Source organism: Equus caballus, chromosome 26 (genome assembly GCF_041296265.1).
Source record: "Equus caballus isolate H_3958 breed thoroughbred chromosome 26, TB-T2T, whole genome shotgun sequence".
Lineage (NCBI taxonomy): Eukaryota > Metazoa > Chordata > Mammalia > Perissodactyla > Equidae > Equus > Equus caballus.
This window is the reverse complement of record NC_091709.1, coordinates 17,454,626-17,482,597: the sequence shown is the minus strand read 5'-3', so window position 1 is coordinate 17,482,597 and position 27,972 is coordinate 17,454,626. Positions and strand designations below refer to the sequence as shown.

The 27,972-nt window shown below is 37.2% G+C and overlaps 1 protein-coding gene across 15 annotated transcripts in view; it reads right to left on the bottom strand.

Moving 5' to 3' along the window:
* ROBO1 (roundabout guidance receptor 1) overlaps positions 1-27,972 on the bottom strand; it is a 1,062,787-nt gene that overhangs the window by 373,944 nt on the left and 660,871 nt on the right. For 3 of the 15 annotated variants that reach the window (XM_014736308.3, XM_070252487.1, XM_070252496.1), the window contains exon 1: positions 4,426-5,618. The exons of 11 other annotated variants lie outside the window; for them this stretch is intronic. In XM_014736308.3, the coding sequence (XP_014591794.3) occupies positions 4,426-4,480 (55 nt within the window). In that variant the 5' untranslated portion in view covers positions 4,481-5,618. Of the gene's footprint in view, positions 1-4,425; positions 5,652-27,972 lie in introns of those variants that run through there. One more of the 15 variants, XM_070252494.1, reaches the window with a different exon arrangement.

Below are 27,972 nucleotides of genomic sequence, written 5' to 3'. Positions count from 1 at the left end.
ATTTTTCTCTTTCAAATTAGGAGAGTTCATGGTGGTTAAGAGTTTTGGAATTGGCATGGTTCAAATCCCTGCTCTCCCACATCTGCTAACCTCTCCATGATGTGGTTTTCACAATTACAAAATGAGAATAAAGTGCTATTTTACTAATAACAGCATCTATGTCATAGGGTTCTTATAGGCATTAAATAAGGTAATGGTGAATGTTCAATAAATGATAATCATATCTTCACAGCAATAGCAGTAGTAGTCGTCATAAAGTTTCCTACGGTACCCAGAATTTGAACTTGATCTCATTTTGAAATTATTTCCTTCTTTCATTGTAATGGTCTCCTCTAAGCAAAAGTGTTATGATATAGAAGGTAACTACTTAGTTTGTCACTCTATATAAACTGAGGTCATCAATATTCTAAAGTCTTATTCAATGTAGCTTTAAAAAACTATTCTGTGAATTCATTAAAGATTCAAACATATTTCAAATTGCATTTTTGTTATAAAAACTGCAAAATATCTAGTTCTTTCTATAGTTGTTAAATATAGAGTATACAAACTGACTTCAAATTTTCAGAGATCAACTTTTCAGGTCTGCTCTTCGTGCTGCGTGGCCAGAGGTGCACTCATATCTGCTGCTCTGTCTATTTCTACTCCCCCCCTCCTCCTGTACTTTAAAACTAGCTTAACTCTGGATCTGTTTCCACTACACTCCTCTCAACTTCACTTCCAGTTTCACTGTTATTTTTCCCTTTCTTATTATCAAATTTCCTAATTTATTCTACAAGATTATTTTAGGCCTAACTTTAAATTGAATAACAACTTTGATTTCCCTATATTTTCCTATAAGATATCAAGCTTGCAAGGCAGTTATGCTTTTGTTTTAAGAACTAAACATTTTTAAAAGAGCAAGAAAGTAACATAAGCATTACCTTAGCATCTTTTATTAACACAGAAGATGACACATGAAGACTCAACTATTTATGATCTTCATTGGCAAGCTGTTATTCTAAATTTCCTCCCAGTCTTATTCCTCTTGCCCAGGATTTTTAATTATAGACATCTACTCGATGTAAAATAAATACACAGATACATACATACAGAAACAAATAACTAGTATTGTAGGTTTCAAATTTAGCATTTTGCCCCACTGTAACTCACGCAAGAATGTTTCATGTGCCATAGTGAAGACTAAGGGAAACTTTCAGGTAAATTTTCCATTCTAAGACATTTTAACTATAAATATCTTATGTGTTAGAAGGCCCATTATTGAGAAATAAGGATATTTTAAAAGATGTTACAGTATCCAGATAAGTATATTTAAAAGCCAAAAAGCTTATAAAGAAACTAATAAGAAATTTTGGAATTACCAATGAATCTTGAGAGAGAGAAAGAATTGGGGGGGGGTGACAGAGACCCAGATATGTGACTCACATAGTGAAACTTATCTAGAAAATGCTCCTCTTCTCAAGAGAAAAGATCCTCCTCCCAAAATAAAGAAAGAAGGAAAGAAGGATAGCACTATTGAACTCCCACTGCGTTTGAAATTCAGATCTCACCCCAAGTTTGAACTGAAATTCAATCACTTTTTGACTTGAAATCAGGTTTTAGCAAATGGAGCTGAGGAGAGGCAGTCTATGAAGGAAGAATGTTTAGAATCCGTTCCTGAGAGATCACACGGTTTTTTTCTCAGTGCTACCTCATCTGCTCCCCTCACCAAAAGTCTAGCTAGCCATAGAAAAGAACTCAGATGTACAAACTCACCAAAGAAAATACCTTGAAAATGAATTTCTAAAGAAATACCCATTTTTTTCAAAATCTTAGTTTCCTAATTAAAAACAGTTATATATTGTAGCATTCGGTTAATAAATAAAAGGCTACAAAAAGCAAACACATACTCTTAAACATAATATTTGATGTTAAGTATGACATCAACATATTAAAATGGAGTTTATAATTTCTTTGAAGAAAACTATACGACTTTCTTAAGCTGGCAGCCAGGTTTTAAAAAGAAAAGAAAAAAGAACTGACAACCAATAGATGCTTTTACAGGTTAAATCTTGTTGAAGTTACCTTTCCTCCTCAGCACACTTTGATTTATTTAAGCTCACCACATTTCTCTTAAATACACTCCATTAACAAGTGATAGACTGTGATCCCAGGCTTGAGGCAAGACATGAAACACAGTTTTGCAAGAACTTCATTCATTCCCTGACCAGGTGTCTCGAGCACGCCCAACTCTAGCTAGTTATCTGAGTTCTGTGAAGTTTTATTTAACTCAATAGTGTGGCTTCAGAACAGCACATGGTCATGAAATCACGCCAGCAGCCCAGCAATTTGGCCTCTCAAGTTCAGATGCACAGCATGAGCAAAAGTCATTAGAGGAGCAATAAAGACCTTCAGGTCAAATATGAGAGAGCACCTCCCAAAGACCCCTCGGACTTGCAACCTGGAGAAACAAGTAGATGAGCGCACCCAACAGAAAAAGTCAGGTTTATTAAAAGTCATCAGTGGCTTAAACGGGAAATTAAATTAGAAAAACACACCCAGAAATCAGTTTAGCGCTAAGATTATAAATGCCACATATCTATGTAAATTACAAACCTCAGATACTAACTACCGGAATTATCAAATCTGAAAGGATGGTACATACCCCCCAGATATTTCTCCAGGTGAAGAGAGAAGTTGCACACTGAGGCGACCAGCTTTCAGTAAAACCCTATTAGTGTGATCCTATCTTTAATCTACAGCCATGATAAAATGTCCCAACATATACAAACTCAGCTCAAACAGTGACTAATGACCATTAATCCCCCTATCTTCAGTAATCTGCCCCTCCAGTCATTTATCACACTGACACTTCACTTTACACACGTGAATAAACTTTAACCAAGAAGGTGAATCAACAAAAATCTCAAAGGTATCTGAAGCTGTAAACTAAACCAGGGGGAGACATGGCAAAGAGAGACAAATAGAGAGATCAGATCTTAATGTTTTTGATTTGCATCCATGGCTGGGTCTTGGGGTGGGGAACTATTCAATCATTCAGATCTGCAAACTAAGAAAAAAAGCTACATTACAGAAAGGCGAAGCTGAGTTAGTCTAATCTGTTCACTTATCCACTGTGATATACATGAGATATCTGTGGGGGAAACTTCAGTTTTCTGTCTTTTTCAAAGGAGTAACAATTTAATGAATTTCTTATTTAGTTTAGTTGCAAATGTTCCTTTCAGCCAGGAAGCATATCTCCTGGGTTAAAATTCTTTGAGGGGTTTATTTGCTATCATTTAGCTGACGTGGGTTTTCATTTTTCTTTTTCATATTTCATTAACTTCAGTAAAATCCTTGGTCAAAATATAAACCATAGCCATGGACCACAAAAAGCTCAAACCAACCTTTCAAAACTGTTTCATAATCATGCAAATTGAGTGACTCTAACCTATGGGCCCTGATGCAACTTGAACTCAGTATGCGACTATAAAAAATTCCCTGAGGTGCAGTGTGTGTGTGTGTGTGTGTGTGTGTGAGTGTGTCTGTTTTAAGGCCTGAAATCAGATCCTTGATTGAAACCAGAATCTACCAAAAGGAAAGAAAGAAAAGTTGAGCAGTGGCTCTGTTCACCCATAGTAAAAGTTTCTTAGGAGTGTAAGGAAACTATTTGTAATTTTAGACACAATGTATACTCTGATGTCAGAGGATCCCATGGCAGCATCCTTCCAACACTTCATATGAAGAGTGTCAGTACTATTTAATTAATCCCCCAAATCCTAAATTCAGTCTTCTGTTTTCCCTTGCCAGTGAAAATTCCCAGGCAACTAACTGTTCCTGTTCAGATACTTGCAACCGCCTGTTTTCCTTCCAAGCCCAGCCAGGCAGAGTGGCTAGCTCATATCCTATAGTAAGAAGGAGTTATTTCCTGAAGTTTCTTCAGAATCAAATTTAATTACAGACTTTGGTTACATAAAACAACGACTAATAACCCCTTGTGCTCGCAAGAGGAGGGGCGAATTGGAGGACCAGGTTCAGGAATCCCGGCGGGTCTCTGGGCCACAAGTTCCCCGGGCGCACATCTCCCTCCCCAAAGGAAGCAGCCGAAGGATGAAACTCGCTCGGGCTCATCCTGGGGGCCCAAACTCACCACCAACCGCCGCCTCCTCCCACCCCTGCACTCAGACGCGCGTTAGCCCAGAGTGATCTGGGCGTGCCCTGAACTTGGCAAAAGGCCGAGGTCTGCGATGAGGCTCGGGGGGTTTTGGGGGGCAAAGGGACGACCCAAAGTCCGAACCAGGAACCTTTTCGCCCAAAACTCCTGAAGGGATCGAGCTCCTCCGGCCTTAGAAGGGAGGTCGCCGAAACGCAGCTCGGGGATTGATTCTGAAAAACGCAGAGGGGGCGTGCAAGAGGGATGAAGGGTGAAGAAAGAAGACGCGGGGTTACCTGAACAGAGACAGATTAATCCAAAGAGGTAAAAGTGAGCAGGCTCCGCGATCATTGTCCTCGGGTGGATCCTGCATACAGTCTCATGCCAAGAGGAGGGAGTAGAAATGGGGTCCCCAAATTATGAAGCCACACACCACACACACTACACACAAAGGCTTAATATAAGCAACGTGGGTCAATCCGCCAGGAGTTTTCAGGGCAATTACTCGTCGACCTTTCCGGACGCGTGTCAATATCTCAGAGCTCTTTGCAGACTAAGAATTCCAAGGTTTGCCTTCTCTGGCTCCAGGGTTTCCGAAGAGGCTCGGCCACTTCCAAGGACCATCCAAAGCGAACAACAAAGAGCCGAAACAGAAGAGCAGTTGTGCCGTTTCCTGCCTCCACCGTCTTGCCGAGCCTCCCGGCGTGCGCCCCCACACTGAGCGCCGAGCGCCGCGGCGAGGGCAGGCGCGGCGGCGGCAAAGTTGGGGTGTGAGATCGGATTAGGGAGGGCCAAAAAGTGCTTCTCCGTCTACAGGCGAGCCCAGTCAACAGCTGGCCACGCGCAGCGGCGGCGAAGGCAGCGGCAGCAGCTCCGGAGGACGGGCACGGGGTGCCGGGGGTGTGCCTGGGTGACTCCGCGCGCTGGGGGCGAGCGAGGGGGCGGTGCGGAGACAGCGGCTGCCTGGGCGGGCCCTTGTTCCCATCACTTGGGGGATGCGGAGGGCACTGGGGACAGCAGCAGGTCCGCGAACACACGCGCGCCTCCCCGGCGCCCCCAGCCCCGCGCGGCGGTCACCATCGCCCCCGGCCCCTCGCCCGCAGGGGCGCGCGCACAAGGCACCCCGAACTCTCCGCGACTGGGACGCTGGAGCCCAAACTTCCTGAGGGGCGGCTGCCCGCAGCCCTGGCTCGTGGTCGGTCGCTGCAGAGAGGCAGCTCCCGGACTCCCCGGGGTGGCGGAGAGGGGCGCGGAGGATGCTGCTGCGGGTGGGAGCGACGGCCGCCGCGGCTCAGCCGAGCTCCGCTGGGACCAGCCGCGTCTGAAGTTTCTGCTCTCACGCTGCCGCTCCTCCGGCTCAATTGCCTGTGGGTTTCCCCCACCGTCCCCGCGGCTCCCGGTTTCCTCCCTCTCCTCTCCGGCCCGAGAAGACTTAAAGGGGCCGCGCGGTCCTTTCCCTGCTTCTCTCTACACTCTCCAGACGTTGGTCTGGCAAGTCCTGCTCATTAATATTTCCATCCACAAGCCAGGGGTGCCCGACTGCGCCCTCAGGTGAGAGTCCAACAGCTCAGGATCAGAAATTCAAGCGAATGAGAACTCGCCTTGTTCCCCTCGCCACCCCTCGCTCCCCTGCACCTTTCTCCAAGTGGAACCTCCCAGCCAAAGACTTCAAAAATCCTTCTGGTCCAGCTTAACCTCTTCCTCACCGCTTCCAGGAGTTGGAATAAACTCTCAAATAACTCTACCCTCACCCTTCCCCATTCCCAGTTTTTTTTTTTTCAATCACATTTGGGCAAACGAGTCTTTAAGACAGGAGGTAGAGATGTGATTAGCTAGAATATATAAGTAGGTGGGCACTCTATTACAACAGTCACTTTCTTTTAAATTGTAGGTGTCGAGGGTCATGTTGAAAGGCCATCCAATTCAAAGGGCGCAGGAGTGGGCCCTAGGGTCTTTTCCCTAAGTTTCACTCCAGAGCCTCTCCTTCAACTTCAATGACTCTACGGAAGGTACGCATTAGAATGTTAAGAAGTGGGGAGGTAATTAAGGAAGAGGGACATATGCAAAAAACATCCTTGACTACCCCAGAGTTTGCGGTTTTAAGAGAAGCCACTCAGCATTTCAAAACCAAAGGGCGTGGGCTTTGACACCCATACACCCCGCCCTGAAATCCCAACCTACCAGTTATTAGCCCTGTGACCGTGCCAAATCTGTTTTCTCTTCTGAAAAATAGGGACTCTTGAGATATTAACAAATATTAACAAATCATACCCAAAGCAGAACAAACCTGGCACATCTGACTGGCATTCTTTTTTTTTTTTTTTTTTTTTGAGGAAGATTAGCCCTGAGCTAACTACTGCCAGTCTTCCTCTTTTTGCTGAGGAAGCCTGGCCCTGAGCTAACATCTGCGCCCATCTTCCTCTACTTTATATATGGGACGCCTACCACAGCATGGCGTGCCAAGGGATGCCATGTCCGCACCTGGAATCCAAACCAGAGCACCCGGGGCCCACGAGAAGCGGAACCGGCGAACTTAACCGCTGCGACACCCTGCTGGCCCCTGACTGGCATTCTTGTGTTCACTCATTTTTCTTTCTTTCTATTAAATAAGACACTATGTGAAACACCAGACACATAGTGAGTGCCCCAAAGATGGTAGATATTGGTATTTAGAACTGTTCTTTTTAATGAATTATCTACAAAGTTATGTACAATAACTTCAAAGTGATTATGTATTTGGTATCTATCAGTATATGCCAGGGGTCACCCAGTGGTGCAGCGGTTAAGTTCACATGTTCTGCTTCAGCAGCCCAGAGTTCGCTGGTTCGGATCTGGTGGGGACATGACACCTCCTGGCAAGCCAGGCTGTGGCAGGCGTCCGACAGAGAAAGTAGAGGAAGATGCGCACAGATGTTAGCTCAGGGCCACTCTTCCTCAGCAAAAGAGGATTGGCGGGAGACGTTAGCTCAGGGCTAGTCTTCCTCAAAAAAAAAAAAAAAAAAAAGAATAAAATAAAAAAATAAATAAATTTAAAAAAAAAAAGAATATGCCAGAACCTGCTTTCGGTGGTTGGCACTGGAGAGGACAACTGCGTGGTAGATGGAGGCGTGGGAATGGCTTTGCTCTTTTCTATATACTGTTGTGCTTTTCTACTTTTTTTTTTTTAAGTGAGCCTATGCATTGCCAAACAAAAGATAAAATTTTATGAGCAAATCGTACATTTATTTTGGTTGCTCCTGGTACAACCAATGACCTGGGAGCAGCATTTTGTAGAAACTCAGGTTAACGACACCTATCTCTGAAAGTGAAAGATAATTTAATCCTGAGAAAGCTGACTGAAAATTCAGTAAACAGGCTGGAGATAAGAATTCAAAGACTCCAACCAAAATCTTTCCAGCAGTAAAAACAAGAATGTGCAGTAAATGTTGAAAAACATACATTGATTTGGTCTTTGTGAAAGGATATTTAGCGAGAATATATCTCTTTTTCTTGGGATAAAACATGCTTTTAAGCTAAGCTTACCTAGTAGTAGAAAATAAATAAGCTGAAGCATGGTACTTGAGAAAGAGAGAGAGGGAGAAAATCCTTCAAATCCTCATATCATCTGAGTGCACTTTAAAGATTTGAACTTCCACTTAGTAAAGGATGTATAATTTTATTATTATTTTTTGACTTTTTTTTATTAAGGTAACATTGGTTTATAACATTATATAAATTTCAGCTGTACATCATTATGTTTTGATTCCATATGGGAGAGCTCTTTTTAAAATTTTATTTATTTATTTATTTTATTGAGGGCATTGGTTTATAACATTGTGTAATTTCAGGTGTACATTGTTACATGTCAGTTTCTGTATAGACTGCAGCATGCTCACCACCAACAGTCTAGTTTTTATCTATCACCATATGTATGTGCCCCTTTACCCCTTTTGCCCACTCCCCCACCCCCTTCCGTTCTAGTTACCACTAATCTGTTCTCTTTATCCATTTGTTTGTTTATCTTCCACATATGAGTGAAATCATGCAGTATTTTTCTTTCTCTGTCTGGCTTATTTCATTTAACATAATACTCTCAAGGTCCATGCATGTTGTTGCAAATAAGACAATTTTGTCCTTTTTTTTTTGGCTGAGTAGTATTCCATTGTATATATATACCCCATCTTCTTTATCCATTTATCACTTGATGGCCACTTCGGTTGCTTCAACCTCTTGGCTATTGTGAATAATGCTGCAATGAACATAGGGGTGCATACATCTTTTTGTATTGTTGATTCAATGTTCTTTGGATAAATACCCAGTGGTGGAATAGCTGGATCATATGGTATTTCTACTTTTAATTTTTTAAGAAATCTTCATACTGATTTCCATAGTGGCTGTACCAGTTTGCATTCCTAACAGCAGTGTATAGGGTTCCCTTTTCTCCACATCCTATCCAACACATTATTTCTCATCTTGTTAATTATAATCATTCTGATGGGTGTGAGGTGATATCTCATTGTAGTTTTCATTTGCATTTCCCTGATAATTAGTGACGTTGAACATCTTTTCATGTGCCTGTTGGCCATCTCTATATCTTCTTTGGAAAATTGTCTGTTCAGATCCTCTACCTGTTTTTGATCAAGTTTTTGTCTTTTTGTTGTTGAGTTGTATGAGTTTTTATATATTTTGGGAATTAATCCCTTGTCGGATATATGATTTAGAAATATTTTCTCTCAGTTTTTGGGTTCTCTTTTCATTTTGTTCAGAGTTTCCTTTGCCTTGCAGAAGCTTTTTAGTCTGATGTAGTCTCATTTGTTTATTTTTTCTTTTGTTTCCCTTGCCTGAGGAGACATGGTATTCAAAAAGGTGCTGCTGGGGCTGGCCCCGTGGCCGAGTGGTTAAGTTCGTGCGCTCTGCTGCAGGCGGTCCAGTGTTTCGTTGGTTCGAATCCTGGGCACGGACATGGCACTGCTCATCAAACCACGCTGAGGTGGCATCCCACATGCCACAACTAGAAGGACCCACAACGAAGAATATACAACTATGTACTGGGGGGCTTTGGGGAGAAAAAGGAAAAAAATAAAATCTTTAAAAAAAAAAAAAAGGTGCTGCTAAGACCAATGTCAAAGCGTGTTCTGCTTATATTTTCTTATAGGAGTTTTATGATTTCAGGTATTACATACAAGTTTTTAAAGGGATGTATACTTTTAAATATAAAGTAGAATATGTGTAAGAATCCTTATTGCATTGTTTCTCCAAAGCAAATCTCCTGGGCTCTAGAAGTTTGCTAAGGTTTCGCAAGATCTCCTTTAACATTTATCTCATTGTCATTGAATGGAAACAATACTAATATTCCCTTTTATTACTCAACTTCAGGTAGCAACCTGTCCCCCTGCCCGCCCCAACTCCTCTATCCTACCCCTAGAGATTATATTATCTAGGAGGGTTAGCAGTAAGAATCCTCAAGGAACTAACCTTTGGCCAGCCTCCTGATGAGGGCCATCATCACCAACTCATATATATTGATCCTTTCTTCTTTCCTTGCCTCATTCAAAGTCTACTTTTGTGTCAATTATATCAGTAAAGGTGGCATCTGAAGACAAGAATTAGTATTCAGAAGGCATTAGGGATCTATGACAAGTGGCACTCAATGTTACCTAAGAACTTCCCTAACTACTTCCTTTCACTCACTCACTCTTACCCGTGCAATCAAACACTTAGTAAGCATCATCTACGTGCAGGAAACAGTAAAGGGCTCTACAGGGACAAGATGCAGATGGAAACCCACTCACCAGGCCCTGAGAGCTCTTACTACAGGGAGCTACACAAGCTCCAAGTGGAACCGATCTGAAGAAGTAGAAACAAAATATCATTGGGATTAAATGACAGCTCAGTGCAGGTCTGGAGATGGATGAATCATAGGAACTTGTCACCTTCCCATTTTGACTCCTGAAGCTTAAATTACTTGCAGAATGCTTGAAATGTTCAATGTGTCTGTATGAGTGTGTGTGCAAGTGGAGTGCGTACACATAGATATAGCGCTTACGCACATCAGGTCTTCAGGCAACTCTGACATGTGCAATAGAACTTTGATTCCTTCCAGACTGATTGGTTAGGAGACAAAGAGCAAGGTAAGGAGACAGTGTCTTAATTTGCACTCAGAAACCCTATTCTGATTGCTATGATCTGGAGGCATGGATTCTAAAGTTCCATTTAGAGAAGTCTGATCTCACTTTGAGCTTATGAAAGTCAGGATCCATAAAACATCTCCTTGAAAATTTTGAGGAAACCTGAAAATAATCCACTTTAGTAGTCCTGTTCATAGGGCCTTCGTTGACAGGCAAAATTCTGGAGGAGTAATGGTCTGTTGGGTTGGTCTGATCTGATTGTATCTTTCATGGAGTTAGTTACAGGAATTCAGGAAATAACACAACTCCCAGGGTCTCTCCAGGAATTCCAGATATCACTTACTCAGATCAGGAGGAGGAGAGTGGAGTTCCTAAGGAAAATACAAGCCAGAACATTTCTCTCTCTTTCCCTCTTAGCAAGAAGCCTTAGAATCAGACAAAGCCTGTGATCCAAGCTGGAAATTCTAGGAGATCCTGTGAGAAACAGTGTGATACATACAGTACACACCAAGGCTGTGCTGCATTCTCCAAGATACCATCCTTCAGGGTACAACAGCTGGCTTAGCAGCTTTTTCATGAAATTGCTGAATGACCTGTGCAATCTTTGATATCAAAGTTGATGAATTAGGTTGAACATTTGATTAATTTAATATTTGAAAATTTTCCTAAGTTTGGATATGTAAGAAAAGCCTCATTTCAGAAAGTAACCTAAAGTAACTCTAATAAGGGAGAATAAACACGTTAGTTGGAACATCTACTGTGTTTTGAGAAGCTGCATCTCTTTAATAAACGTCGCTCAGTCTATGCCATGTGCTACTGTAGTAATATCTCTAATCCTCCACTCTTCACAATCAAGATGTTCAGCTTTCCTCACTAAATTGCATGTGGTAGTTACCTAGGGGGGAGTTGTTTTTGTTTAAATGAGCAATACAGTATTACTGATTCTGGCTGCCGTATGTGACAGCAACAAGCCACATGTAATAAATTACATATGGTGGCGTGTAGGTTTTACATGCAATAGGAGTTCAAGAAAGAGAGAAATAATTTAGGTTAGAGTAATAAAACAAATTAAAAGAATGCTGGGTAGGATTTTAAAATGTGTGTAACTTTATTCCTGTTCATGAAAGAGAATAAAGTTTGCCATGATGTTTTCTTTCAAATGTACATGGGGCACATTCTAACAGCACTGCTTTTGTTTGTTTGCTTCTCTGTCTTTTACACCAGATAATTATGGGCCCCAGCTCAGGAACCATACAGAGAAGAGATTTCCTGGGTTCTCTGTCTTCACTTACTTAAAGACTTAAGGCACTGTCACTTGGGCCAATGATTTCAGTACGTGAAAGGGTGGGATAGAACCACATTGGCCTCGCCAGTGTGTACCAGTCTCACAAACAGTCTCTAAGCCTCATTAGAAAATATAAACTATGACACACTCAAGTTTGCTGTGGAATTACTGTGACTGTGTTTACCTTTTAGCATCTCAGCATCTTGGGGACATTGTAGATGTTCTAAAACTGGGTGCTACATCCTTTTGATAGAGCCTGAGACCTTAAGTAATAGTGACATCGATCTCACTAGAATATAGTTCTTTAAAGTTAACAGATGAATAGTTTTTGAAGATAAAGGAGAGGAGACCAGGAAGCAGCATTGATTGAGGGTGCTGCTTTGGGCCCTTTACAAACATTGTCCGATCGAATTCTCACCATGATCATGGGAGGTGGTATTATTATCCTAGTTGAGAGATGAGGTTGAAAGAGTCAATCATTAACTCCAAGTTCAGAGGCCCGGAAGCCACAGATCTTATATTTGAGCCCAGCTTGTATGGAACCAAAGCACAAGGAGGGAAAAAAAAGGAGTTCCATGGTAGGATAGGCTTGGGAGATTTTGGATTCAACGCATTTAAGGATTTCCCAAAGTCTTTAATATGCAAATGACATTGTGAGTTCCCAAGGGAAGATCATTCTGAGAAGCTCTGTCTCTTTAGTAAACATTACTCACTCTATACCATGCAATCACTACAGTACTATCTCCAATACAATTTCCAATGCTCCACATCTGAAGATTAAGATTTTCAACTTTCCCTGACTAAACTGCGTACAGTATTTACTTGGAGGAAAACATGTTTGTCTTGAATGAGCAACGCAGTATTCCTTACTGAGAAAGACTGCAAATTGAAGTTAACTGTACTTCTAGGCCATTCTTCACAGAGCAGCCTGCGGGGGAAGGGACCCTGTTGAAACCTCAGTCAGAACATGTCATGCCTCTGCTCAAAACCCTCTGTTCATTTCCCATCTCACTTAGAGTGAAAACTCCTTCTGGAAGTCGCCGAGGCCTCCCCTGAGCTGGTCCCCAACCTCCCCACAGCATCTCCTCCCCACCCCCCCACCCCCCCCCACCCCCCCCACCCCCCCCCCCCGCCACATTTGCCTGCCTTGGTTCACTTTGAATCACCACAGCCGCCTCTATGCTATTTGTAGAATGTTATCAGACAACCACCTACCTCAGAGATTTTGCGTTTGCTCTGGCCAGAATACTCAACCCCCAAAATCTGCAAACCTACTCTCTTTCCTCTCTTGGCTTTTAATAAAACCAAACCTTCTCACAGAGGTTTTTTCTGATCACCCACGTTAAAAGTACATCCTTACACAATATTTCCTGTACCCCTTTCATGCTTTTTCTGTTTTATTTTCTCCAAAGCAGATATCCCCATTTAAGATACTATATATTTCCTTGTTTATTTTTATTGTCTGCCCCCCTCCTCTTAGAATGTGACATGAAGTCTGGGGATCTTTTGTTTTGTTCACTCTTACATTCCAGCATCCAAAACAGTGCCTGGTACTGAGTAGGCACTCAAATGTTTGTTGAATGAATGAGTCTAATTTCATTATCTGCTAATATATCTTTTGGGAAAATGCTTCTTTAATGAACCTATTTCTATAGTTCTAAAGCACATTTTCTCTAATAGGTAGTTCCATTATTTATCCACTTCAACTAACAGAGAACTAACACTGAATGTCACTCCTGTGTCTCAGTGGACTTCAACGACTTGAAAGCCAAGGTTCTGACTACATAAGCACATGCTTATTTGGATCAGGTTATTTGGAAGCAAAGAGAATGGAACCTGAGTTTAAAGTGTATAACATTCAAACTAGAAGCAGACATCAAGGTGAGCTTTTCATAAATGAGAAACTTGAAGTCTAAAGTAACTGGCTTTCCCCAGAATCCTCCTTTAGTTAGGGCTTTGCTCAAAACTAGAACCCAGTCCTCTAAATTGCTAGAGACTTCTTTCCACCAGAGCAGATCAATCAGAAATTCTTGGTCAACATTCTCTACTTTTAAAATATTTCATCTTTGGATATCATACAAGCGCAGTTAATACATATTACTATTATATAGTGACTTTTACATATTTCTGACCTATCTTCAAGAATATAGGAACCATGGCTTTTTTTCTATCTCCAGTTCCTAATAGAATAAAAATAATAACAACAGCAAACATTTATTTAGCATTATATGCTAGAGGAACTATTCTAAGTATTTTGTATATTCTAAATCATTTAAATTCTCAGAAACACATTATTAGATCAGTTACCATTATTATCCCATTTTATTCATGAGGAGATAGAGGACATTCAGCTAATATGAGGCTAAATGCGGACTTGAACCTTAACTATGTAGATCTTTCCCCTACACCAGACTGTGAGGTACAAACAGAAGTTGTTGATTAAAGTAACGTTTTTCTTACAGATTTGCTTCTAGTTGGAGACAGCTATCCATGTGTAAGATCTATTTTGTTTGTCTAAGATCTGTTTTCATTTTGGCAATAAGTACAAGAAAGTGACTCTGAAGTATATGCACCTGTAGTTCTACTTCTATATGGAATTTAGATGTTTAAAACTTTTTAATTTTATGTTCAAAGGGGTTTTGCGTTTATCTTAACTCTGATGAAAAGGCTTGGAAAAATAGACAAGTTCAGAGTATTAAGACAGTCAAAGTATATTAGAAAACATAAAGATTTATATGTATTTATATCTTACCATAGAATTTTGCTATCTTTTGGTTTCTTACTTTCAGATAAATCTGGAACCAAGTGTATACTATTCTAATCATAAATTCAAATTCTCTTAAATTGGGCTCATAGTTAACAGCTGCACAGCTGAATGACATACTCCATAGGCTTACAATTTGAACACAAACTGACGATTTTGTAAGTAATTTACATTATGTTTAATTCTGCAGATGTGTTTTACAAAACTGTTTAATGTTTTTGGTTTTTCATTGCTTTTTAAAAAATCCTTTCAAGAAATATTTAGAGGACGAGGTACATATGTTGGGACTTATGTCTCATTTTGTACATTAATTATATTTAGTCCCACCTGCTGCTTTGTTTATTCTGAATAATATTTTACCTAGGTTCTAACAGTTGTTTTGCTCAGGCCATTAAGGAAGTATTATGTTGATTTGAAAAACATCTTGAAATTCTTTTAGAGTTTCCTATTTAGAGGTTATTTTCTGGGTCAGTAAATAAAAAGGTAGGCCTAAATATTTAATGTTACATTAACTTTGGAAAAAGAGTATCCAAGTTTATAATAAGTACTAATAAATGTTCATTAAGTTATAGTCTTATACATAATATTGAAAGTTTTATGTTATTTATTTTGCAGTCTATTAATATATTTCTCTCTTAGGGCTTATGGGAAAACAACTTCACCTTTGAAAAGCTAAATTGGGGCTTGGGGATTTAATAGCTGGCTGGTGTGCTCCAGGACTAGGATTCTAAATATAAAGGTGCTCATTCTTGTGGATAAATACTGAATCCATATCCTACAATTGTTGTGGCGCAACAAACTGCTGTTGAAAATTGACGTGAAATGTAAACCTATTGTCCTAACATCAAGGATAATTATATATTTTCCCAAGAGTTGAATCATCTCCTCTAGTTTTCTGGCCACATTCCAAAAGAAATCATCCAATTCCATTACTCTAACTAAAACTCTTTGTTGATTTGATCTAATCTCATCTTCTCAATTTCCTATCACTATATACTACTTTAAAGCTGCTTCATTACACCTAGCCGGCAGAATTTCACTGGTGCAGTACATATCTTGTTGCATTTGTGTATTATTCGAGTATCTTTGAGACAAAACAGATGTTTGCTGAAGTCAGTAAAACAAGCTTACCAACAAAAACATCATACAAAAATTATTCTATATATTCAAAGATTTCAAAACATTACTTTTTACTTACAATGTTTCAAATACAAGGTAAAAAATTGTTTTACAAATTTAGCATGCCAATGTTTTGCCATAAATATTCTTAGAGGACATACTAAAAGTCGTGTGCTGTATATCCCGATATTCAGATGCTAATTGGTTCTAATGAGATTTCATTTCTTGTTCTTAAAAGTATAGGAATGATATATTTTTAGAACATTTGGAAAATAAAAACAAATAAAAATTTACAATAATTCTCTCACATATAATCACATACACTGTCAATATGTTATTGTATAGCCTTTTCTTTTTTCTTTTTTTTTACTGTGCATGTATAGACTTTTCTCCTTACAGTAAGGAATAATACTCTAAAAACTGCAATGGAATATTCATTTTCACTCAACAATATGTTATCAAAATTTTTTCCATGTCGTAAGATATTCTTCAACACAATCATTGAAAGAGCAAAATAGAATTGAATCACATGAACGTACTCTAATACATGTAACAAATCTCTGATTGTTAGATATTTATTTCCAATTGCCACTAAGGTGCATAGAATCTGATTTTTAAAAAATCATATTAGAATGTTGTCCTACCAGTCAAATGGTTGGTAAATTTCAGTTTAACCACAGATATCCTATTGAAGCAATACATCCACACCATAGTTTAAGTGACTCAGTTGTTCGGGGTTACCATGCAGGTCGTTTGTTCTAATTGTCTTAGAACCAACATATGTAAGAGTTAAAGATCACAGACAACATTAAAGAACTATTAGACAGTTATCAACACCTAAAATTTTCACCTTTTTCCCAATAGGATTATTATTTATTTGTTCAAGAGGTGCCTTTTGTTTTCATTACAACTGACTAATAAACAAAAATGTTTGTATTTCACAAGTATGCCTGAATTTCGCAGGTCTTTGTATTTCTCACCTGAAAGTAAACTCTCCTCTTTTAGCAAGGACAATAAATCAAGACATAAAGCTTTTCCTAAACAATTACCTTGGGGAAAAGGTATAAATTCAAGCATAATTCATTATTTTGCTAATTGCTTTTTCCAGCTGGGAGTGTATATTGTTTAACATTTGGTTATCATAATTATTGACAGTGACCACAACGTGACCAAACGTAAATACACTAGTCTAAATAGGAATCAACCTAGATGTATTACGTGCATCCTAGTTTATCCTAATCATATTATTTTGGTTAACATCACCCATTTCTTGATTTTCCTATAAATTTTACATGTGGCTTTTTGTACAATAGGAGTTCGAAAAGTTTAATTATCCTCCTTTCTCTGATGAAATATGAACTACGAAGTTAGAGTAATTAAAGAAAGGGCATCAATTCTCATATTGGATGCTTTACAGATTGAAGACATAATGTCATTATTTCTTGAGGGTAGTAATTTTATCACTTTTAAAAAATTAGATCTTTATCTGGCAAATCCATCTGTTTTAAATAATTGTGAATTTTTGTCAGTTCTATTTAACTCATACAGAAAGGTACAGAACACTTGACAAAGTCTAGTTAATAAACCAGACTATCCACTACATTAGATTTTTCTGATCTTGCTCCCTCTAATGTTTCACAACATTAAGACTACTTTAAATAGTGATAATGAATATAGAGATGTTTCTTTAGACATGTTTATACAAACTAGATCATTAAATGCATTTTCCAGGTGGAAACTATGTGATTAAGGGACAAGAACACAGACTGAAGAACTTGCCTCTTAGCCCAGACTCCCCCTGGGTAATTCTTACTCATCCTTTGAGTCTCAGATGAAAGTTTCTTCCTCAGAAAAGCCTTCCCAGACCTGCAATTTCCCACCTTCCCCAATAGGTGAAGTGTCTCTGTAAAATGTTCTCAAAGAAACTTTGACTATTTCTCCATAGCACTGATCACAACTTGCTGTGAAAATATATCTTGCAAGCCCACCTCTTCTGCAAGTCTTGTAGACTCCACAGTGGCAGTAATGACTTCCGACTTGTTTACCAACGGTATTTTGGCTCTTAACATTGTACATTGAACATGATTTTGTACTTATAATTCTGTGTAGTGTACTAAATTTTGAGAAATACTTAGCTACACTAAGACAAGGAATAAGAAGAAAGTTTATATGCAGATACTGGGCATTCACGCTTTTTGCATTTAATCCAACTATCCAATTCCTAAAGGGAAATGGGCAATTGCTTGAAGGTTTACTCTATATCACGGTTCTCAGTCAGGGCCATTTTGTCCTCTCCCTGTGACCCAGAGGATATTTGGCAGTGTCTAGAGACATTTGTGGTTGTCACAACCAGGGGGTGGGGGGTGGGGGAGGGAGAGGGGAAGGTGCTACTGGCATCTAGTGTGTAAAGACAAGGAATGCTATTAAACATCTTACATTACACAGGACAGCTCCCCACCCATGACAAAGAATAATGTGTCCCAAAATGTCAATAGTGTCAAGAATGAGAAACTCTGCTCTAGTCTAATTTTAAAACAGTTTCAGGGATGTTTTTTTCTTGTGAGGATTAAATAAGACAGTAGACATGTATCCCATAAATGAGGTACACTTAGGTTCTAATATTATTAGGCAAGCTGTGCTGTATGCCTACTGTGTAGGAAAGTGTTGTAAATGTTATAAAATTCTATGTAAACAGAACCAATGCATTACTAAATACTTATATATCTTAAAAAAGAAAATTTAATTACATTGTTTCGATAAATTGCCGTCTAGAGCTTATGTAAAGAAGCATATTTTTTTAAATAATACGTTATTTACTTCTATGTATACTTGGAATTAATGGAATAAGAAAAAGGATATGGGAAGGTAAGGCAACGTGTAAAGCTGAATTGGTGTGGACTTAACCAGATATGAGATATTGAGAGTTGATCAGAAACTTTTAGGGTGATCATTCCTAAATGCTGCCAAATTTGACATGATGGAATGGGCACTAACAAAATTTTGCCTTTGTGTGGACATGGCTTTGAATGAGTATATAGTAGATGTTGTCTGTTGATATGTTTCAGAGTCATATTAGTAATTTTTGAAAATATATATATACTTTTAGTGAAAAACAGGTATATAACACTTTTATACTACTCATTTTCCAGGGAACTATAAGATAAATGAATCTCTGAGGCAAATTCAAAGTTGAGAGCATTTACTCTTTATTAAATTTTGCTCTTTGAAGCAGGAAAAGTGATAGAGTTTGGTGCATACTTAGAATATTGATGAGGCACCCTATTTGTTTCGAAAATGTCTAAGTGGACTTCTGTCACTGACTCACTGGTGACCATGGATGGACATATCTCTCAATATCTCGAAGACCTTATTCCTTTCATATTAAGTAAAGAGAATAGTAGTTCTTACCTTACAGGAGTGTTGTGAGGATTGAAACAGATAATATGCATAAAGTACTCAGCATAGTACTTGCAATAGAGTAAGCAAAGAGTAAATATCAACTGATTGTTGTTGTGATTTCATTCTGAAAAAGAGAGTGCTATCCTGGGAACCTCAGGATCAAGTTTGTAGCAGTAGTAGAAGTGCAAACTTTTTTTTCTAATTAATAAAGGAAAGTTTATAAGAGTTGTTCCTTAAAAGATTGTTCAGAAAGCCATAAATACCTTTTAAAAGACATATACATACAATAAGCATCTAAATAACTCAACTTTGATTTTATTAAAGGAGTTTGCAAATAATACAGTATTTAGAAACCAATATTCTAGAACATTAGTACATTAATTATTAGTACATTAATGATTAGTAATTAATTATTAGTACATTAGCGGGGATCTATTTTTGAATAGCCCAATAGCTAAAATTAAAGTTGCCATGGTGTATCTGAAAAGTGATGGTCCAGCTACTATTAATGTAATATTCTCAAAGTATATTCCTTGGTTTTTTTTAATTGAATTTGTTTGTTTTGTTTTCATGAGGAAGTTTGGCGCTGAGCTAACATCCATTGCCAATCCTCCTCTTTTTGCTTGAGGAAGGTTAGCCCTGAGTTAACATGTGTGTCAATCTTCCCCTATTTTGTATGTGGGTCACTACCACAGCATGGCTTGGTGAGTGGTGTGGGACCATGCCCAGGATCCTATCCTGTGAACCCTGGGCTGTCAGAGTGGAGCACAACCGAACTTTAGGACTATGCCACTGGGCCTGCCCAATCTCCCTTCTTAAATGCTGTGAGAATAAGCAAATAGGATTTTAAAATCAACGAAGGATTAAACTTCCTAAATTAGAAACTTTGAATTTAAAAGATGTATGATTTTCCATTTTATCCCTCTGACAAAATGATAAAACCTGTTTACAGTAGTATTTCATTACAAGTTCAGAAATGTACAACCTGACTTGTATAGGGTGCAAAGCCAAGAGAATGAAAAGAAAATAGTTAGTGTTTATATTTAAGTGTCATGAAATAAGCTTCCTAATGCTTATCTATTTGAGGGCAGATGAGACTTAAGGGGGAAACAATAGCTTCCAGAATCAAGGAATCAGATTTAAGGCTGGGAGGTCCAGAGATGTTTTCCTTGACATTATAATAGTGATTTGCATTGAATAAATTAACTTTCTAATACGTAGCAAAGAGTACTAAAGAATCTTCAGAATCAATTTAACCTTGAGAGGAAATATTACTTTGTATTAAAATTAGATTTATATCAAGATTTTCCTCACATTGCAATATTAAAAAATCCTCACCCAGTCTTTGATAAGTAGATTTCACTAGTCCATCATAAAATTATTTTAAAACAACAACTAATATAATAATATAACTAATTGAAATTAAAAACATGAAGGTTAGTATAAGCACTGGGAAACCATTTATTTGAAAACATAAATGAGATGGGAGGCATTCTTTTAGCTCAAAGATAATTCTCTTCCTATCCTGTCCCTTTGAAATGGGTAAAAGAATCTCTTGATAGAAACTTCCTTAAAAATATTGGGAATTTCTAGTTTTGAAATTCCCTTCAAGGACTGGATAACATTTTCCACCAACGTATTTCTTAGTTCATGCATGTTTTCTTGGACTAATGTTAGATTGTATATTCACTATAATTACAGTAAACTACCACAGACAAAATTCAAACTTCAAGATACACACACAGTAATAGACACACACACACACACACATTCACATTTTAGTGAAAGAGAAGTTGATAGTAGGTCTCTTTATATTGTATTTTTGTATCTTTGTCCATGAAGCAAACTGTCTTCTCTGAAATATTTCAATTGGCTGAGGGTGTTTTGTATACAATACTCTGTTGCCCTCTGCTGGCTAGAAAATGATAAATAAAAACTTCACATCTGCTTCTTAATGCTATGGGGGCCTTGGTAAATTAAATATGGAAAATAAAGACACAGATCAAAATAACAAAACAATGTAATAGAGCGATAGGAAATTAAAAAAAAAAAAGAATTTCTAAAACGTTCTTATCACATTTCAAAAACTGCCTAAATTTTGCTTATTTTTAATTAGTTTTGGCATTAGTTGAATAATTTGATTATTTTATGTAACCTTAAACACTCTCATTAATTCAAGAGAACACGCTCTATTTCATTATTTCAAAGTGATAATTGTGAGACTCATAGTTGTTAGGAATTCTTGGGATTTGCCAACAACATATGCATGATATTCTAATTGTTGGAACATTTGTGGAATATTTTTATGATATTATGATATATCTAGTGTGAGTTTATTTTTTTAAAGAAATATGTTTTATCTAGTTGAAAGAATATTCTCAGCATATTTTTAGTAAAAGTGTAAATAATAGCTGAATATTAGAGTTCCTTACTAATTAAACAAGTGATTTGTTTCTCACATTTCATCCTCTTTTAAAGCATTCTTTATATGCTATTCACATCTCACAGAGGAAAAACTAACATTGGTATATAATGGTGCGTAAGTTCTTTAATTAAAATAGCAGCGACAATGCCCAAGGAACATAAAATGCATTCCCTGATGAACTTACCTGGTTCACTTTAGCACTGCAAGCTGCTTTAATGCTTGATTACACTTATTTCAAAAACATTTCTAAAGAGTAACCTTACCATCTGTGGCAGAAGATGCTGACTTTATTATTAAAGGGCCTTGCTGTTTTTTCTAAAACATACTTGGGTTAAAAGTTTAAAACAAAGCTGTCATTGTTTCTTCAAAATTTTGGCTGGTGTTTTGAATCTGGGATTTATTTTATATTTTCAATACTTTCTCTCAGCTACAATATAAGTTGAAATAATCTGGTTTTCATTTCTCTGAATATATTTTTTTGGAACGTTTATAAATGTTGGTTCATGGTTCTTTGAAATAGGCTTTATTCCCTGAGCTCTGCCTTCCCATTTTATCCTCAGAACCAGTGTCTAGTATGAATCAAGAGGATAATTTTTCCCCATGGCCTATTTGCCAAAACAACTGTCAATCCTTTTAAAAATTTCTGGAGCAAATGGTATTTTATAACTTACTCTACCTACCTCTGTTCTAGAATGTATTCGTATCTCAAAGTTTCCAAGAATATATTTTCAGTCTAATCTGTAAATCACTTGAAGTCTTTGGTTCTGCATAAACTGAGAGAAAAAAATTTCATTCTAGAAAATATAATTATAAGAGCTATATGTTTTTCACTTTCCAATTCACAAATGAGATTTAAAAAAACATGTACTTTACAGTTTTTCACATTTGATCCTCGTAAAACTACTAGAAAGAATTTTTTTACTATTTCCACCTCCAGACTCAGGAACATAGGAGAAGGAGATTCAGAGAGATGGGAGTCTAGTCCAAATCCACACAGGATGGCCTGGAGTGCAGAAGCCGGGTCTGTCTAACTCTAAGTGTATTGTCTTTTTATGATACCTCACAGCCACTAAGGGTGAAAACAAAGCTGGGAATCCATTTGTTTCAGGGTCTTAAAATGATCGTGCCCTTTGATCCAGTAATTCCAACTCTGGGACGCTAGGGAAAAACTCCATACATAGTAAAAGATGTCCCTGACAGCATTCATTAAATTAATGTGGGAATAAGGAAAAAGAACTAGAAAAGGTCTCAATTTCTAGTATAAAATAGTGGATAAGGAAGTAAACTATGGTATGTCCTTTAGTGAAATATTATAGTCATTAAAAATAATAGTTACTTGAAAAGTTATGTGCTGCTTAAGATAAAATTGGCAAACAAAAGTTTATATATTATGTAATTAAATTGGAAAAGACAGGTTTATAGTTACTGACGGAAAGGTGTCTTATATATTGTTGGGTGAAGAAACTCAGTTATGAAACAATTATATGTATTCTATGATAACACATTTTCAAAAGTAGTAATAGTATATGTCCTAGCATATGTGAGAAAAGTTTTGTGTGATATATATCAATTTGTTGATGAACTAGGGGATAAAAACAGTAATTTTTAAAGTATATATTTTTATAACGTGTTACTTTTAGAATTATAAAAGAAATAAAAGACTGAATATTTGCAGTGTGATTATAGCTACATTGAAATACACCAAAAAAAAAAATAGTTGATATTTTACGGTGAGGAATACATATTCATTGTTTTTTCTTAATTTAGAATGTTTTCAATATGTTTACATTTGTTTTATTGAAAAATATAAAATAAATATTGCAAAAATAAAGCTGTCTCCAACTCATTTTTAAATTGAGGTAATATTGGTTTATAACATTATGTAAATTTCAGGTGTACATTGTTATAATTCGACTTTTGTATATATTACATGTTCACCCCCAAGTCTAGTTTCCATCTCTCACTGTACAAATGACCCCCTTTACCCATATCGACCTCCCCCGACCCTCTTCCCCTCTAGTAACCACCAATCTGTTCTCTGTATCTATGTGTTTGTTTATCTTCCACATATGAGTGACACTGTATGGTATTTGTCTTTCTCTATCTGACTTATTTCACTTAGCATAATACCCAAAGGACCATTCATGTTGTTGTTGCAAATAGTAAGATTTCATCTTTTTTAATGGCTGAGTAGTCTTCCTCTCTCTTTATATGTATATATATATATATGCACCACAGTATTCATATATATATATGCCACATCTTATTTATCCATTCATCCATCAATGAGCACTTAGGTGGTTTCCACGTCTTGCCTGTTATAAATAATGCTGCAATGAACATAGCGGTGCATATATCTTTTTTTTTTTAAAGATTTTATTTTTTTCCTTTTTCTCCCCGAAGCCCCCCAGTACAGAGTTGTATATTCTTTGTTGTGGGTCCTTCTACTTGTGGCATGTGGGACGCTGCCTCAGCGTGGTTTGATGAGCAGTGCCATGTCCGCGCCCAGGATTCGAACCAATGAAACACTGGGCCGCCTGCAGCGGAGCACGCCAACTTAACCACTCAGCCACGGGGTCAGCCCCTGCATATATCTTTTTGAATTAGTGTTTTCCTATTCTTTGGAGAAATACCCAGAAGTGGAATAGCTGGATCACATGGTACTTCTATTATTAGTTTTTTGAGGAAGCTTTATACTGTTTTTCACAGTGGCTATACCAGCTTACATTCCCACCAGCAATGTATGAGAGTTCCCTTTTCTCCATATCCTCTCCAACATTTGTTATTTCTTGTCTTTTTAATCAAAGTCATTCTGATTGGCATGAGGTGATACGGCATTGTGGTTTTGATTTGCATTTCCCTAATAACTAGTGATGTTGAACATCTTTTCATGTGCCTGTTGATCATCTCTATATCTTCTTTGGAAAAATGTCTGTTCAGATCCTCTGCCCATTTTTTAATCAGGTTGTTTGATTTTTTGTTGCGGAGTTATATGGGTTCTTTATATATTTTGGATATTAACCCATCACCAGATGTATGATTTGCAAAGATCTTCTCCCAATAGGTAGGTTGTCTTTTCATTTTGTTGATGGTTTTCTTTGCTGTGCAGAAGCATTTTAATTTGTGTAGTCCCATTTGTTTATTTTTGCTTTTGTTTCCCTTGCTTGAGGAGACATATTCAAAAAGACACTGCTAAGATTGATGTCAAAAAGCATACTGCCCATGTTTTCTTCTGGGAGGTTTATGGTTTCAGGTCTTACATTCAAGTGTTTAATCCATTCTGAGTTAATTTTTTGTCTGTGGTGTTTCCAGCTCTTAAGTGAAGTTCTTTATAGTTCTCTGTCTCATGGATTTTTAGGAGAAATATTGTTTTACTTTGCTGTTCTTGAAGTAGTTAGCAGGTTCTCTTAATAAATAACAGTCTCAGGTAGATATATTACTCTTATAGAATAAATATACTTAGTTAATTTCTATGGAAATTTTAAAATTGAAAGGCAGCTTGACTGAATTATTGCTGATGTCCATTAAGGAATAAGAAGAAAAATATTACTAAGTAAATATCTGAGATATTTACTAAGATGCTGAGACAATAATACATACTGCAATAATACTAAATATTAGTTACTCTATTAATTTAAAGTTTATCAACTCTCCAAGCTGGTCATCTGAAATTTTGTTAAATTTTTGTTAAACAATTTGAATAACGTAAACAAAATTGCCATCACCATTGACACATTTAACTAAGGAAACAGTTTTCAAACATCTCAAGTGCTTTAGAGATATCTGTTTACTTATAATTAATATTTTCTCAAAAATCTCTTTTATATATATTTTAAAACATCTTCTTTAAAATTCATGAGGCAATATCTTCTTTTCCTTGTAATATCAGCACAATATTAATAAATTGTGGCTGATTTGGACCAGGATTACTAAATTAATCTAATTAATGGGAGTCATCTATAGGAACTGGAAAAAGGTATGTCAAAGTTGATCTCTTCATGTTGTGGAGATAGCTTCTAAATGTTTATGAAAAGTTAAAATGTTGGGTTTTTTTTCTTTCTCCTCTCTTCTCTTTCTCTTCTTTCATTTTCATTATATGCATTTATGCTATCAATATATTTTGGCTTTTATCTGGGAAAATGTTACCCTGTATAAAAACCCACGGATGTGAATTTCTTCATCTTTTCCTTTCCACTTGGTAACCCCTCCTTCTTGTTCACTATGGCAGAAAGAGCTGAACATTAACTTGCTTTAATTTCAACATCATGTCAGACAGGGTTGAATGGATACTGTCTTTCTTGTATAAACATCTTTTAAATCTCATGCCTGAAGAAATACTTTGCTTTTGGAAAGAATCTTTATGTGTATGAATAAAATAAGCATATTTTCTTTAGTTCTCAACTCCTACAGTAGATGGTCTTGTACAGACTTAAAAAAAAAAAACCTTAAAAGCTTAAAAACACTTATGACTAAAATATTAATCAGATAATGATGTCAGTATGTTATTAAAGAATAGAAGTATAACAAAATTATCAGTTTCCTTTATTCTTCCTTTGTGAAAAAAATGACACGGACTTGGAGCTTTAAAATGGCCCAAAGGAAAGAAGGTTCTGTGCGATTCAAATTTGATATTTTAAGTTGAAGTCAGCTGTTAAGAATTACTGAATTATCCAAGGCAGAATCTTGGATATGGCTCACATTACAGTATGTTGGATATGAAAAGCTGAACACAAAAGGAGTGAAAACTTTTCAGTGATTAAAAAGGCCTGTGGGATTGAATTTTTAGATTCCAGAGAGCACATCAAGAGGAATGTTGCAGATTCTCGAGTTCTCGCAGCAAATTGTGTCTGTAAATTGATGAAGTGTTTCTGAAGAAACATATCAAGATGGCTCTAAAGAGTATTTAAATTTCTTTCAGTTCTCATGGGAATGAGAATTAAATCCGATGGGTGAAAACAAATACATAGCAAAGTTAAGAAATTCAACGTATCTAGATTTCAATCAGGCCAAAAAATAGGGTGGAATATAGTTGGCTATTTCATTTATTTTCTCCTCTAATATCTTTTGAAATATTTGTTATGCTTTCATAATTAATCTTAATTAACCTTTATTGTATCGCTTAAATATTCTAGGCGTTCTCTAGGATGACAATCTCATGTTTCTCTGTATGAATATTGCATAATTTCTTCAGCTTTATTACATTGATTTCAATAAACTTCTCTTCCATTTTGTATTTATTCTCCTCTGAACCATATTCCTCATAAATGCAACTGACATCTAATGAAACATGATCAGTTAGTGGATAACAGGATATGTAGGTATTGTCAATTTAGACATGTAACCCCGAGATCAGTATTATAAAGGGATTCCATCATTTATTTTTACAAAATGTTTTTCTTTCATGCCAGAAGAAATACATATTTATGAAATTTGTTACAGAATTTGTATACATTGCAAAAGGATTTTACTATTTACTGAGAAAATTGCTTAGAATCTATGCTGCCAGATATACACTGTTTTTAATGTGTATAAATGTGTGAGGAAAGATGTATGCATGCATTTAACTGCAAGAAAAATAAATATGTGGAATAAAATCTTGATTTCTTTGGCAAAGGATATCATAAAAGTTTGTGAAGTTATTCAAAGTTAATCAAATTAGAAATATAGATTTTTATATTTCATGTTAAAATTTAGTTTTTAATTGAGCAAGTTGACTGAGAGTGGGAATTGAACATTTTTACCAAAGTTCTCTTTGTGATATTTAACTGTCCTTTTAATATTTTATTTCTTATCAGATAAAGAGTGATGGTTCTTTAGAGAAAGAAAAGCAGTTATAGGTTCAATTATCTCTCTACTGTCCCTTCATTATGACCCAAGAAAGATTTTTTTTAACTAAATCAAGTGAGAATTAAGCTCCTATGAACTAAAAAAACTGCTGTGTGGTAGTGTTTTCTTAAGCTTCATAGCTCTCAAGAATTTTATAGTTATTTCTAGTAAAATACTTGAAGGTGGGAAAATTAACACATTGGAATCTAAATCACAGCACTGAGCATCTAAAACTAAGCTTAGTAGAGACCCATCTGTATCATACGGAGATTTATGCATCAGAATTGAAACAAGAACACGTTGGGCATAGACTCCTGGCAGACTCACAATTACTGAACGACTGAGGGAAGCTGGAAGCGTATGAACGGCGCTCTCTTACACAGCATACCCCTATGATGGTGGTGCCCTGCCCACAGCTATTGCAGGGTTGAGAGCTTTTTCTTTCAATGATTTGGTCTAGATTTTGAATCTTGCAGACAGTGAACCCTTTCATCCTTGCACTGTCATCTTTACATACCACAAGCAGCACAAATTAGCAAGAGTAGCTGTGGAACTCAAGATGCACCCTTGCTTCACAAAAAAAAAAGTCTTCATAACTTTTTAGTATACTTCTCACTCAAAAGGTGAAGTCGGGGACTGGCCCAGTGGCATAGTGGTTAGGTTCGTGTCCTCTGCTTTGATGGCCCACGGTTCACTTTGGTGGCCTGGGGTTTCACCAGTTTGGAGCCCAGGCATGGACCTACACACATCTCATCAAGCCATGCTGTGGTGGCATCCCACATATAAATTAGAGGAAGACGGGCACAGATATTAACTCAGGGCCACTATTCCTCAGCAAAAAGAGGAGGATTGGTGGTGGAAGTTAGCTCAAGGCTAATCTTCCTCAAAAAACAAAAATAAGGTGAAGTCAACTTTTAA